At 31.9% G+C, this 12,144-nt stretch overlaps 1 protein-coding gene across 1 annotated transcript; it reads left to right on the top strand.

Moving 5' to 3' along the window:
- The first annotated feature begins 3,052 nt into the window (after positions 1 to 3,052).
- Positions 3,053 to 7,837, top strand: LOC21401055 (probable protein phosphatase 2C 60). Its single transcript, XM_010095758.2, has 11 exons — positions 3,053 to 3,147; positions 3,729 to 3,851; positions 4,812 to 4,875; positions 4,976 to 5,081; positions 5,197 to 5,365; positions 5,677 to 5,802; positions 6,333 to 6,456; positions 6,587 to 6,663; positions 6,955 to 7,007; positions 7,212 to 7,266; positions 7,368 to 7,837. Exons 2-11 carry the CDS (start codon positions 3,735 to 3,737, stop codon positions 7,509 to 7,511), a joined length of 1,035 nt encoding a protein of 344 aa, XP_010094060.1. The 5' UTR covers positions 3,053 to 3,147; positions 3,729 to 3,734; the 3' UTR covers positions 7,512 to 7,837.
- The last annotated feature ends 4,307 nt before the right edge of the window (positions 7,838 to 12,144 follow it).

Below are 12,144 nucleotides of genomic sequence, written 5' to 3'. Positions count from 1 at the left end.
TTAAAGTAAAATAGTTGGTTGGTGTGGTGATGATGCCCACCACAACAGTGATGTGATTATGTGAATTAGGAAAGTTCTTAGTAAGAATCACTTCCCTCCTGGAGTTGGTGGACTGCCAAATGAACCTTGATTTTTAACGTTTGGTTGGGAAACAGTCATTATTTCTCCTGCGCGTACACGTGGAGGAGAATGATCTTTTTTATTAAAATATTGTTTATTTTATAAATTTAAGTTTTTAATTTAAATTAAAATGTAATATTTTTTTAAAAATTTTAACTATAATAAAAAAAATTAAATTTATTATTTTTTAAAAATTTAAAACTTTTAATAATTGAAATTTGAATTATTTAATGAATGAGACATAAAAGTTATAATGATAAAGGCCCTTCCTCATCATTCAAAAAAAAAAAAAAAAAAAGGTGCCTCCTTCATCATCAATAGCGTGATGTTCAGATGACGTGGACACAATTTAAAAAAACTCAAAAAATACCTCTTTATTGTTATAGTTTAAGTTTAGTACGAGGGAAGGTATAGATATAGAAATGACGATGAAGTGAATTATAATAATTATTTATGTTATTTAGTAAGAGAAAGTTAAAAAGAATGAATGATAGTAGTTTGTTTAATTATTATTTGTTAATAATTTTTTAGGGCATAAAAAAACTTTTTAATTAAATTTAAGTTAATTAGTTGGATCTTTTTATTAATATGAAAATATAAATTGGTGGCTTCTCCTCCATCCTCCTAAACAAAAGGTTCACCTTCTCCCTCCACCGCTTTTCCTTCACCGCTCTCCTCCTATCAAATATAATGTTAGTTAAAAACCACATTTCTCTCAATATTTTTTATAAATTCAAGAAATATTCTTAATGTTTTATAGAATTTCCAAAGTACCTCCTCAATTTTTCAAAAGAGTTAAAAACATGACTTAAATTGTTGGAAATATTATAAATGCCCTTAATACTCATACTTAAACATTATATTGAACACAATAAACTAAAAAAATTACATTCAAGGAAAAAAAACTAAAACTTCAAAAATGTTAACCACTTAAAATGGTTTTAGACTATTCTTCTAGTTTTCACGTCAAGTTTTCCATCGATAAAATTTGATCATTAAAAAAAGATCCAATCTTGTCTGTAAAATTTGATGCACCATCTAAACCGGACGAGAATGCTTAGATTTATATCTTAATTTTTAAAATGTTCAGACTTTAAAGTTTAATTTTTAAATAACTTAAAAAGGACCTAAAATTTTAAAAAGTAAAAAAAAAAAAAAAAAAAAAAAAAAAAAAAACTTTAAACAGTTGATTGGGCTACTCTCATTTAGGCCCAAAACTAAATCCAATTAGAAGGTAGGTCTAAACCGGGATTTAAACCAGATCATATAAATTGCAGCGGTCCAATTTGATGCGAAAAACTTGGCGGTTTGAGACTGAAACACGTACACCCATACTCATGGTAGAAGTCAATCTTTGCTTGATATTGTGGCATTTATCGGAAATTTAGAGCAATGCTCGTTCATTTAAAGAGGCATAAAGATTTATGCCATTCCTTAAGCATTATAAGATTTCTCTCATAATAGTTAACTTCTAAAGAACTTATTCTACCACAACAACAAACCTTAATCTCAATTTAATTAGGGTCGGCTATATGAATTTCACTTTTCCACACAGCTCTGTTTGAAATTAAATTTTCCTGAATGTCTAAATTTAGAATGTCTTTACTAACGATTTCGGTCTACGTAATTCTTGTTTTACCCCTCTTTCTCTTAGTATTAGTATAAGAATGTCCCGAAAGAAGTTGATTCTAAGAGAAAAAAATAAATAGTTAAGGATGGTGTGTTCTTCTAAATCCCCCCATTGATTTTGGGTCTAAGGCCCAAGCAGTACGGAAGAAGTGGAAAAGCCCAAATGTGGCCGCAAAACGAAATCGTGATGTACAGTGAATGGATTCCAGCCCATAAAAGAAAGTGGGCTTTAAGACGTACTACACGGTAGACAAAAACAAATTTGTCTGCCAGCTTTCAGACTCCAACGCAACTTCAGCATTCAACAAATCAACAAGTCTTGACTAGGCTTTTTTCCAAAATTACAAATATATATAAAAAAAAAAAATTACGAAAAAAGATTTGATTGGCTTCGTTGTAAATGCTCATAAAAAATAACATAGGTTGTTTATCAAATTTTTTGTATTAAATAATTAAGTAAGTTAGTTGTTATTTTTCAAGTAATGATTCTATTAATAAAACATAGTTGTTATTTTTCAATTAATGAATCTATTAATAAAACATATCTTTTTAATAAAAAAATCAATATATCATTTTGTCACATCATTTTACTATGAAAACTATGACACACAAGATACAACAGGCATTTTTAACATTACTACTCGCCAGGTGTAGCGGCAAAGATTATCTTGATGATGATGATATAGGAAAAGAGGAAAGAAATTTTGTGTCATCCTATTTTTTCTTCAAATAATTATCTTATCTTTGTTTTTGGATCCGATTTTTTTATTTATTTTACTTTTTAGAATACCCTTGAAAATATTTTCTTAAAAGGAGATTAGCAAAAGTTGCTCATTGCTATGGTATTCTAGACATTAGTTGATTAGTTGATTACATATTCTCATCATACATAAAACATCTATAAAAAAGTATTGTGTGTGCTCGGTTTCTTATTTATTTATTTTCTTCATCATATTCTCATCATAGATGCACTATTTTTCTAAGTGAAAACATGCATTTTTAAAAAAAAAATTAAATTTAGTGAAAAAGTATGGATTAATGTTTGTGTTGTGTTACTTGTGTATTCATAATATATATTTCCCATTTTCAAAAACAATTAGAGTTTATCAGGAAAAAAAAAAAAAAAAAAACAATTAGAGTTACTACTCAAAAAAGAAAAAAAAAAAGAGTAAGAAAAAACACTCAATTAAAGTAATTTTACATTGGATCACGTGCAAGGCACGTGGGCGCGCCCCGTTGGGTTTGCAGACTCGAAGAAAACAACCAATCACTACAAATTAAATCCAAAGCAAATGGATCAAAATCATCCTTCTTCCTCTTCGTCGTCATCATCAATTTAGAACTTTGGTTCGCTTTATCTGGAAATACACTCTACGGAAATCCAGCCACTGAATCTTAGTAGGTTTTCTTTTCTCTACTTTTTTAAATATTAATTGAATATATAGTGTGTATGTAGATATACATGTTCTTATATACAAATAATAGTTGGAATCTGTCGAAATCGATCGAAATCTGCGCCTTTAAAGTTAAATCTGCGCCATGAATTCTGTTTTTAGTTGTGATCGTGTTTCTTTTTCTTTTTGTCAACTGTTCTGTTTGAAAGCCGATGAAATTCAGGAAAGAAAACTTTTTTCCAATTAAGACCTTTCATTTTATCTACTTGTTTGAAGTTTATTTAGCTTCTTTTTTTCTTTTTTTTTTTGGAAAAGATTTAATTTTGGGGAAATTTTCCACTTTTTTTTTTTTTTTTTTTTTTTTTTTTTTTTTGGAAAAAATTTAATTTTGGGGAAATTTTCCCCTTTTTTTTTTTTTTTTTTTTTTTTTTTACGGGATGTTTTCTGGTATGGAATTTTGTAATCGATCTAGAAAGGAAGCTTTTAAAAAAAAAAAAAAAAATCAGTCATGGAAATTCTTATATGTAGATTTGAGTTGTTTAATGGAATTTCTTTTTGAATTTGTTGGCTTGATATTTTTGGCAGTAAGAAATGGGAATATATCTGAGCTCTCCGAGAACTGAAAAGGCCTCAGAAGATGGTGAGAATGAAAGACTTCGATATGGCTTGTCTTCTATGCAAGGATGGCGAGCCTCCATGGAAGATGCTGTGAGCTTTCTTAATACTTTTAGCTTAGGAGATGTTTACAGTTTACTTGTCATGAATATGAATATGAATATTAAAGAGAAAAGAAGGAAAAAAAAAAGGCAGTATTTCTATTATTTTTCACCGATTTATGTGTTTACTCATAAAATTAAAAATATTTATCGGTGGGACCTACATGGTGTAGGGATGAAGAAAGGAACGCCAATCCTAACTCACTCTTGATTTTGGTGGGACCTCACATTGTGTAGGGATGAAAATTGAAACAGAACACGAAACTATTTTTAGAGTATTTAATCAATAATTAGCAGTTTGCACAATAACATTATATTAAAATTCCTTTTCCTAAAGTTGGTAAATACTAGAAAAGAAATGGATTTTTTTTTTCTTTTTTAAAAAATCTACTTCTTAGCAAGTAAACACTAATAGGGGAATGAATGATTACATTTCTTATTTCTATTTTTCCTTTCGCCAAATCCTTTCCTTTCCCATTACAATTAACAAAACATACCCTTTGAATTCTTCTTGTTCGCAAATTTAAGTGTTCATGCTTAAATGTTTTCTTATAAATTTTTGTCAAACGTCATAGTGAGGTAGTTGCTAGTTGATACAATATTAGTTTATCATTTTTGGCTCGCCTCAGTACGGAGACACTCTGAATTTGAAGGAAATGGATGTACAAAGAAATTGGGAAGTGGAATTAAATTCATAAGTTGAAAAGAAAATCTTCTTGTAAATTAAGGAAGGTTAATTTGTTTTAGTAACCTCTGTTTTATGTTTTCAAAACTAAAAACCGTCCTTAGCTGAAATGCTGAAGAGCTAAAGTTTTTTGTGTATGATGTATATATTCTAGGATTTGAAATGTTTGCATATAATAGAGATTATTTGAACATGAATTTTTATGCAAGATAAGTTGGAGATTATATAGTGTGTTTTTGTTTATGTTATTCTTCGCTTTCGTTACAGCATGCTGCGTATCCAGATTTGGACAGTTCAACTTCATTTTTTGGTGTTTACGATGGTCATGGAGGTTCGCATTAATGTTACTATGTTTCTAATCCTATTATGTTCATATCTTATTTTGTTACCTGACTCTGCCGCCTCTTACCCCGTAATTTTAAGATTTGCAGGTAAAGCGGTTGCAAAGTTTTGTGCCAAGTACCTTCACCAACAGGTCCTCAAGCATGAAGCATTTGTAGTTGATTTAGGAACTTCTTTACAAAAATCTTTTCTCAGGTTAGACTACTGTCCTCGTATTAGAAACTTACCATTTCTCAGCTGATTTATGAAAGGCATTTTATTATTAAATATCAGCTCAATATCTTGGTTTTAATGCGTTAATGGATTGCAGAATGGATGAGATGATGCGTGGACAAAGGGGGTGGAGAGAATTGGCGATCTTGGGAGATAAAGTAGCCAGAGTTTCTGGTGTCTTAGAAGGCTTAATATGGTCTCCTAGAGGTAGTGAAGTTAAGAGAGGTGAATTCAGTGACCATGCTGATGAATGGTCTTCTGAAGAGGTAATTTCACAGCAGACATCATATTGACTGCTTCTAGAATGACACACTTTTTTTTTTTTTTCAATGCTATTATTCATCACCACATGCATAAAAATATAACAGCTACAAAATCACAGGCATATTGTCAAAAGCTGATTTACTTTACGCTTACAGCCATAGCTAAGCATCAAAGAAGTATTATGGATGCATATTTTGGAGCCACTGCAGCTTTGTCCAAGTTCTGGACTATACTTGTAACTAGTAATTAGTACTATTTTTCTTTATAATTCAAACTCTGGTGAAACGTCAAACTTTTTATATTTTCATACTAGGGGCCTCACTCTGATTTTGATGGGCCAAATTGTGGAAGCACAGCTTGTGTTGCAGTCATTCGAGGCAACCAAGTTGTTGTAGCAAATGCTGGGGATTCTCGTTGTGTGATATCTAGAAAGGGTCAGGTAACTTCTTCTCGTTATCCCATATTGAGGCCTGTACCTACTGCTTGAACTTGATATACAGAGTCATTTTGCAATTGTTCGTGTGGTTAACAAGTCTAAGATATATTCTCCAGGCAGCGGTTTATGATCTCAATTATTGGGTTGAACATATACAACAATGGATGTGTATTAGGTCATGTTTGGCTTGAGCACCGTTCCAAGTGTACAATCAGAGCTATTGCACTACAAAATATGTCATTAAATTACTAGTTCTACTTAAAAATTGGTATAGACTCGCATGTTAACTTTAGGGTTATGTAAATCTAGTCATATACCTACACCTCTCATTCATTATTCTCCCTCCTTGCTAGTTGTTACTGTTCGTCGTTGTAATAAGTCAATTTACGAGAGGAGTAGGGGGGAGGGGGCGTGTGGTTTGGGTTGATGTGTGTGCGCGCATCTGTCATGGTACATTACATCTATGATGAATCTAAGCTATTGTCTAGGAGAAGTTTGCATGCGCCTGTTTCATACGACGGTTTTATTTGCAGGCATATAATTTGTCTAAAGATCATAAGCCTGAGTTAGAGGTTGAGAAAGATAGGATTCTGAAAGCTGGTGGATTTATCCAAGTCGGACGGATCAATGGGACTTTGAACTTGACCAGAGCTATTGGTAGTTGAAGTTTCCCTCGTATCATATTTAACTGAAAAGGATAAAATGAGTGATACTTCCCTTTTTTCCCCTCCAATTAAAAATGATGAGCAAAAAAAAAAAAAATGTTATATAAATTGTGTTGCTGCAGGAGATGCGGAATTCAAGCAGAACAAACATTTGCCTGCTGAAAAGCAGATTGTAACCGCAAATCCAGACATAAACACTGTATGTATTTTTGCTTCCCTATTTACTGTGAGTTGGTTTAAGATTCACACACACATAAAATCAAAAAGATGTGCTCCCAGGATTGAGGTGAATTATTCACTCGGTGTTTAAAGTGTTTCCTTTTTCGATTTATATGAAGAAAGTGATATTTTACGGCTTTGAGATCATAAATACTTTTTCTTCCTTGGAGTAGGTTTCCTGGCATGGTTGGGATGAGTTCAGCAATTGAAAGAATTGTTCAGCTTTTATTCATAACATCCATATGTCATTTATCAATTTCCTTTGGCACAGGTCGAGCTTTGTCATGACGACGAGTTTCTTGTTTTAGCTTGTGATGGGATATGGTGAGTTAGTTTTCCATCTAATGTCGTGTAAAATTTTGTAGCAGCGCAGTAGATTCTCCTTATATATCATCTTTAATACTATCATTAACAAGTTTCCTATTGGTTATCTTTTATGCAAATTATTCACTAAATTTGGCTGCATTTGGCTACTTTCCATTATGCTACTTTGACAGAACGCTGACTTTTCTTAGTCCCATTCTTTAGGGACTGCATGTCTAGCCAACAACTGGTGGACTATGTACGAGAGCAGTTAAAAGAAGTAAATTTGCAAGACTCACACTCACACCCACACACACACCCCCATTCATTTTGTTTGGAATGTAGATAGATAACACAACTGTTTCTATCTGACAAATGCAGGAAACGAAACTCTCGGTCGTTTGCGAGAGAGTATTTGAGAGATGCGTGGCGCCAACTGCTGGTGGGGAGGGATGCGACAATATGACGATGATCCTGATTCAGTTTAAGAAACCAGTTAGCTCAAATGCTTCAGTGAGTGACTAGTCCTTTTCATGAGCAACCATCTGAGACTCAATAAAGAAGTCATCTAAAGTGACCACCATTTCCTGGAGTCGCGGGCTGTGGCTACCGTTAGCTTCCACACTTAAAAGGTCACTTCTCATGACATTCTTGTACATATGCAAGGTTGTTTACCAAGTATTATTGAGATCGAGTAATGTACATGTCTCTGTTGGGAGTTTGGCTGGTGGGTGCCCCAGATTTTTGAGTAAGGGCTTTGCCTGCTATTCTTATTCAATGATCAACAACTTGTTTCACCATGTCCAGCTGAGCATACAAAGATGAAGAAATAAATTACATGTTCTTATTTTTCTGGGAAGCATTACAACCTTTTTAAAAAAAAAAAAAAATAATAATAATAATAATTTGGCTATGAAGCTTAAGGACCTAATCTCAAAAACGAGTGAGTTTCTTCACAGAATTATTTCAGTGGGAAAAATGAAGTGGGAGGTGATTCACATCCTATAATATAATAACAATTCAAAAGGAGCAAGCACATTTTTAGGTCATGAACGGAATGATATTGGATGAGAAGTAATATTAGGAGAATTCCGTGGTGAGATCAGATTAGATTAAAAAAAATAAAAAATAAAAGTATGATAATGTTAGGGTTAATAGAACTTGATAAAAATGTGACGCTTAAAAACTGTGTCCTAACAAGATATTTTTACTTTCCATACCCTACCAAATAATTCTACATAATAATATCAGCCTAATCTTTGTGAACCTCTATCTAAACCAAGCATAATGCAAACATAGGACTTGAAAGATGATATTCTTTTTCTCTTAATAAACTTGCATCTCTTAGCAATCAATAGATTAGAAGAGAATTTTATGATATCATAACAACGTCAGATTAGCGTTGACATAAAGATTCCACCTTATCCTAACTTCAAAAAATAAAAAATAAAAAAAAAATAAAATCTATTTGATAGAAAGTTAGAACATTGATTGATCATTCTCCGAAAGGTCCAAAAAGACTTGTTTCTAACAATTAGAGGTTATACTAAAATTAATCTTTTTTTATTGTTTTCAAGCCTCTAGTCTCTTTCCGTTGGTAAAAAGAAGAGGGAAAAAAAAGATTTCTAAAAAAAAAAAAAAAAAGGGGAAAAACAAACCCATGACACGATCAATATAGACTTGAACGCTTTGTCAAGTGTGAGCCAAAAGAAAAGAAGACATGGAAAGTCCAAAAGGAAGAGGGAATTGAGAAAACTTGGCTTCAACAGCCATGGAAAAGCTATGAAATTTCAAAAGATGCTTAAAGAGATTAATGAAGAAACTGCTGTAGCAAGTGCTTTGATTGGCTGCTAAGATCACCATGGAAATAGTGGAAGAATGAATATGTTTTGTTTCCTCATCATAGCTTCTAGAAGCAAGTATTTTTTTTACCTACCTACTCTTTTGGTCTTAGTGGTATTATTACTAAATTTGACTGAGGTATCTACTTTGTTTCCATTGTGGTTTCCTCATCTTGTAATTAGTCTTACAGAGTGACAAAATGAAAGTAGTTTATCTAAGTTTACATATATCCCAAATTATGTGATAACTGACATTTTAAATTATAATGTAGGTCACGTTCACTTCGCAGATTCGAGTTTTTAATTCGAGTTGAGATGTGACATTTTCTGAGAGCTTTGCATTGTAACAGAAAAAGTTAGATATGACATTTTCTGAAAGTTTTTTACTGTAGAAATCTAAAACTGAAAACTCAAATCGGTGAAGTGAATGAAGGTTTTAATTATATGTGTATTTTACTTCACGAATTTGACACTGCACTTTTATGGCTTTACATCATTTCTTATGAAAATTGATAAACAAATATTGATGCATGTAAGCATTACCTCTGGGTCAAAACAAAAATTAATTAATTTCACAGGACTGAGATATCTGAAAAAGTTTCTCGGCCAAATGCTCTTACACTAATTCACCTGACGGAATATGTAGGCTTGAATTTACTCTAAAATGAGACATTGATCTGATTATAACATAACTCCTGCGTATTGTTATTTGTTTTGTTAGAATAGATTTTCTTGAGATATTGATATACATATACATACATACATATATACATATATATATATATATATATATATATATATATATAGACACACACACACACATATGACATATTGATAGAAGATATTGATAGCTTCATATAGGTACAAGTTTTACAACTAACATGTTGCAGCCGAATAGAGACATTGGAAATATCTATTTTGGAATAAAAAAAACAAAAATATCAAACTTTGAATTTTTTTAATTGATCCCTCTTGTTGATTGGAGCTTCTCTGAAATCTCCTTTATGATAGTAACACGTAGAGAGACAATGCCGGTCCTAAGAATTAGATATTATGAGATATTATGCATGAGATTATTGCCAAACATGAATGGTTCAAGTGCGATCTTGGCAACTTTGTGGAAAAAGAAAATCAACGAGGAAGCGCAGTTAAGAAGTCAGCGTTGCTTTATGTTGACCAGATTATTGTAATTTTCAAATAATTTTCTACCAATTACAATCTCAAAGTCTAAAATTGAAAGTCTTTTGAACCAACTGCGCCCCTTCAAAGAATTCTTGGAGTAGAAAATGGATTGGAGTAGTTTGGGTCCAACTATGAAAATGGAAAAACGTGAAAAGAAAACTCGTTCACTTGACGGATTCAAGTTTTCAATTTGAGCTGAAATGTCACATTTTCTGAGAACTTTTCACTGTTACAGAAAAAGTTAGATGTGACATTTTCTGAGAGCTTTTTACTGTAAAAATCTAAAACTGAAAACTCGAATCGGTGAAATGAACGAGACCGAAAGGATCTTTTTTATGATAAGGAAAAGTTATATAAATCAACTACATTTGATAAAAATCTATTTGTCAAAACAATTGAATATTGATATGTTATTTTCTCTTATCCAATTAAAAAATTCTCAATTTCTAGTTGCATTTTTAGTCTTAATTTATTGCCTTGACGTATTCTGTATTTATTTTACTTATACCTTCATACATTATGCATTCTTTTGAGGCAATTCTGTATTTGCATAATATTTAATGAAAAATAGAAATATATTAAAAATTTAGAACATTTTTTAGTAGGCCAGTTTACTGATAAAGTTAGTTTTTAATTATTAAAACTATATTAAATATACATCAAATTAAAAAAAAAATATACAGAATAAATAATTTTTTATATATATCAAAATATTAAAAAATAAAAATCTATCGATAATTCATTTTTTTCAATAGATTAAAGAAACTCCCTAAAAATCTATTGATAGAATGGTAACCAAAGTGTGAATGTCACATGAATCACATTTTCCATAAATCTGCTGGGATAATATATTATTATTATTATTATTAATATTTTTTGCCCTTTTTATTGACGAGGATTATGCAAATGACTTGCTGGTGAACGCGTAGGAGAGAGACTACAGACTACAGGCCCTCAAATTTAAGGACTGACCCATTAAAAAAGGGATTTCTAGCGCAAAAAAAAAAAAAAAAAAAAAAAAGGACCCATTAAAAAAAAGATGGTTCACATGCATTACACGTCTGAAAGCTATAGGCTATAATAAAAGGGACTTATCCAGTTGTCGTAGTATGGCTTCAAATAAACCGCGTGTAAGCTGTTTCAACAAACAGCTGTTGTATTTTTGTGGAGAAAACAAAGAAAAATTCAACATTATCCATTTAAAAACTAAATTCAAGAGCGCCACGAGATAAATGCAGAGGCAGTCATTAAGGAACATCCCACGTCAGTATTTTTGTTTATCAAATGCTTCTTAGTGTTGTGAATTTGGCCTTTTTGCTGCATGGACGAAATACTTTACATCCATGCCCACCCTCATTGTTGCTGTAAATTATAATCTTTTATTGTTACTATATATTATTATTATTTTTTTTCAATGAAGTTTACTTCCCAAGCTGGTGTACCTGAGCAGCTGAATCAAATAATGTGGACGTCGATTCAAAACAAGCGCCTTTTACGTTTTCCTGTCAATAAAAAACTACTTTTTTTTTTTTTTTTTTATAGTATTAGTAAAATAAATAAAAAAGATGACCAAGTCCTTTTTTAAAAGGAAAAATTACATTTTATTAAAATATTAATAAACAATAATTTTAGTACAATGCTAACTCATCTTAAGGACAAACGTACTTTTGAGGCCCGAAACAAAAAAAGTACCTCGACACACTATCAATGAGCGGACTGCAAGCTCGACTGGAGAAAACTCATCTCTTCAACATAAGCTGTCGAGCATTGGAGGAGCAGATCATCAAAACCCATAAAAAGGAGACATCTACACGGCATAGGAAAAATTCTAACCGGACTAAGACCACCCAATCGGCATTAAGCCGAACACCTAAATCTAACAAAAAATAACAAACCAGATAAGGGTCGTGTGGGAAAACCATCAACCTTACTACAAACATAAAAGTTATAAAAAGACAAAAACCCCCGACCACCGCCGGTAGAAACCTCCGGTGGAGGGTGGCCGGCCAAAAGACCATTGATGAAGACAACCAACGAAGAGATCTCAGTCACTAAGTGGAAAACTCTCCTGAGAAAGGAGATCATCAATTCAACTTCTAAGCTCTTAACCAGTTTAGATCTGTTCAAACAGAACA

The sequence above is a fragment of the Morus notabilis genome, unplaced genomic scaffold (assembly GCF_000414095.1).
Source record: "Morus notabilis unplaced genomic scaffold, ASM41409v2 Scaffold235, whole genome shotgun sequence".
In the NCBI taxonomy this organism is placed as follows: domain Eukaryota; kingdom Viridiplantae; phylum Streptophyta; class Magnoliopsida; order Rosales; family Moraceae; genus Morus; species Morus notabilis.
Note: the sequence above shows the minus strand (reverse complement) of the source record. Positions and strands in the feature narration are given on the sequence as shown.

Excerpts from the sequence above, each read along its gene's own strand:
- LOC21401055 (XM_010095758.2), top strand. The coding sequence starts at position 3,735 with ATGGGAATATATCTGAGCTCTCCGAGAACTGAAAAGGCCTCAGAAGAT. Across the intron at positions 4,876-4,975 it reads TGTTTACGATGGTCATGGAG|GTAAAGCGGTTGCAAAGTTT; the intron begins GTTCGCATTAAT and ends TAAGATTTGCAG. Across the intron at positions 5,803-6,332 it reads TGATATCTAGAAAGGGTCAG|GCATATAATTTGTCTAAAGA; the intron begins GTAACTTCTTCT and ends TTTTATTTGCAG.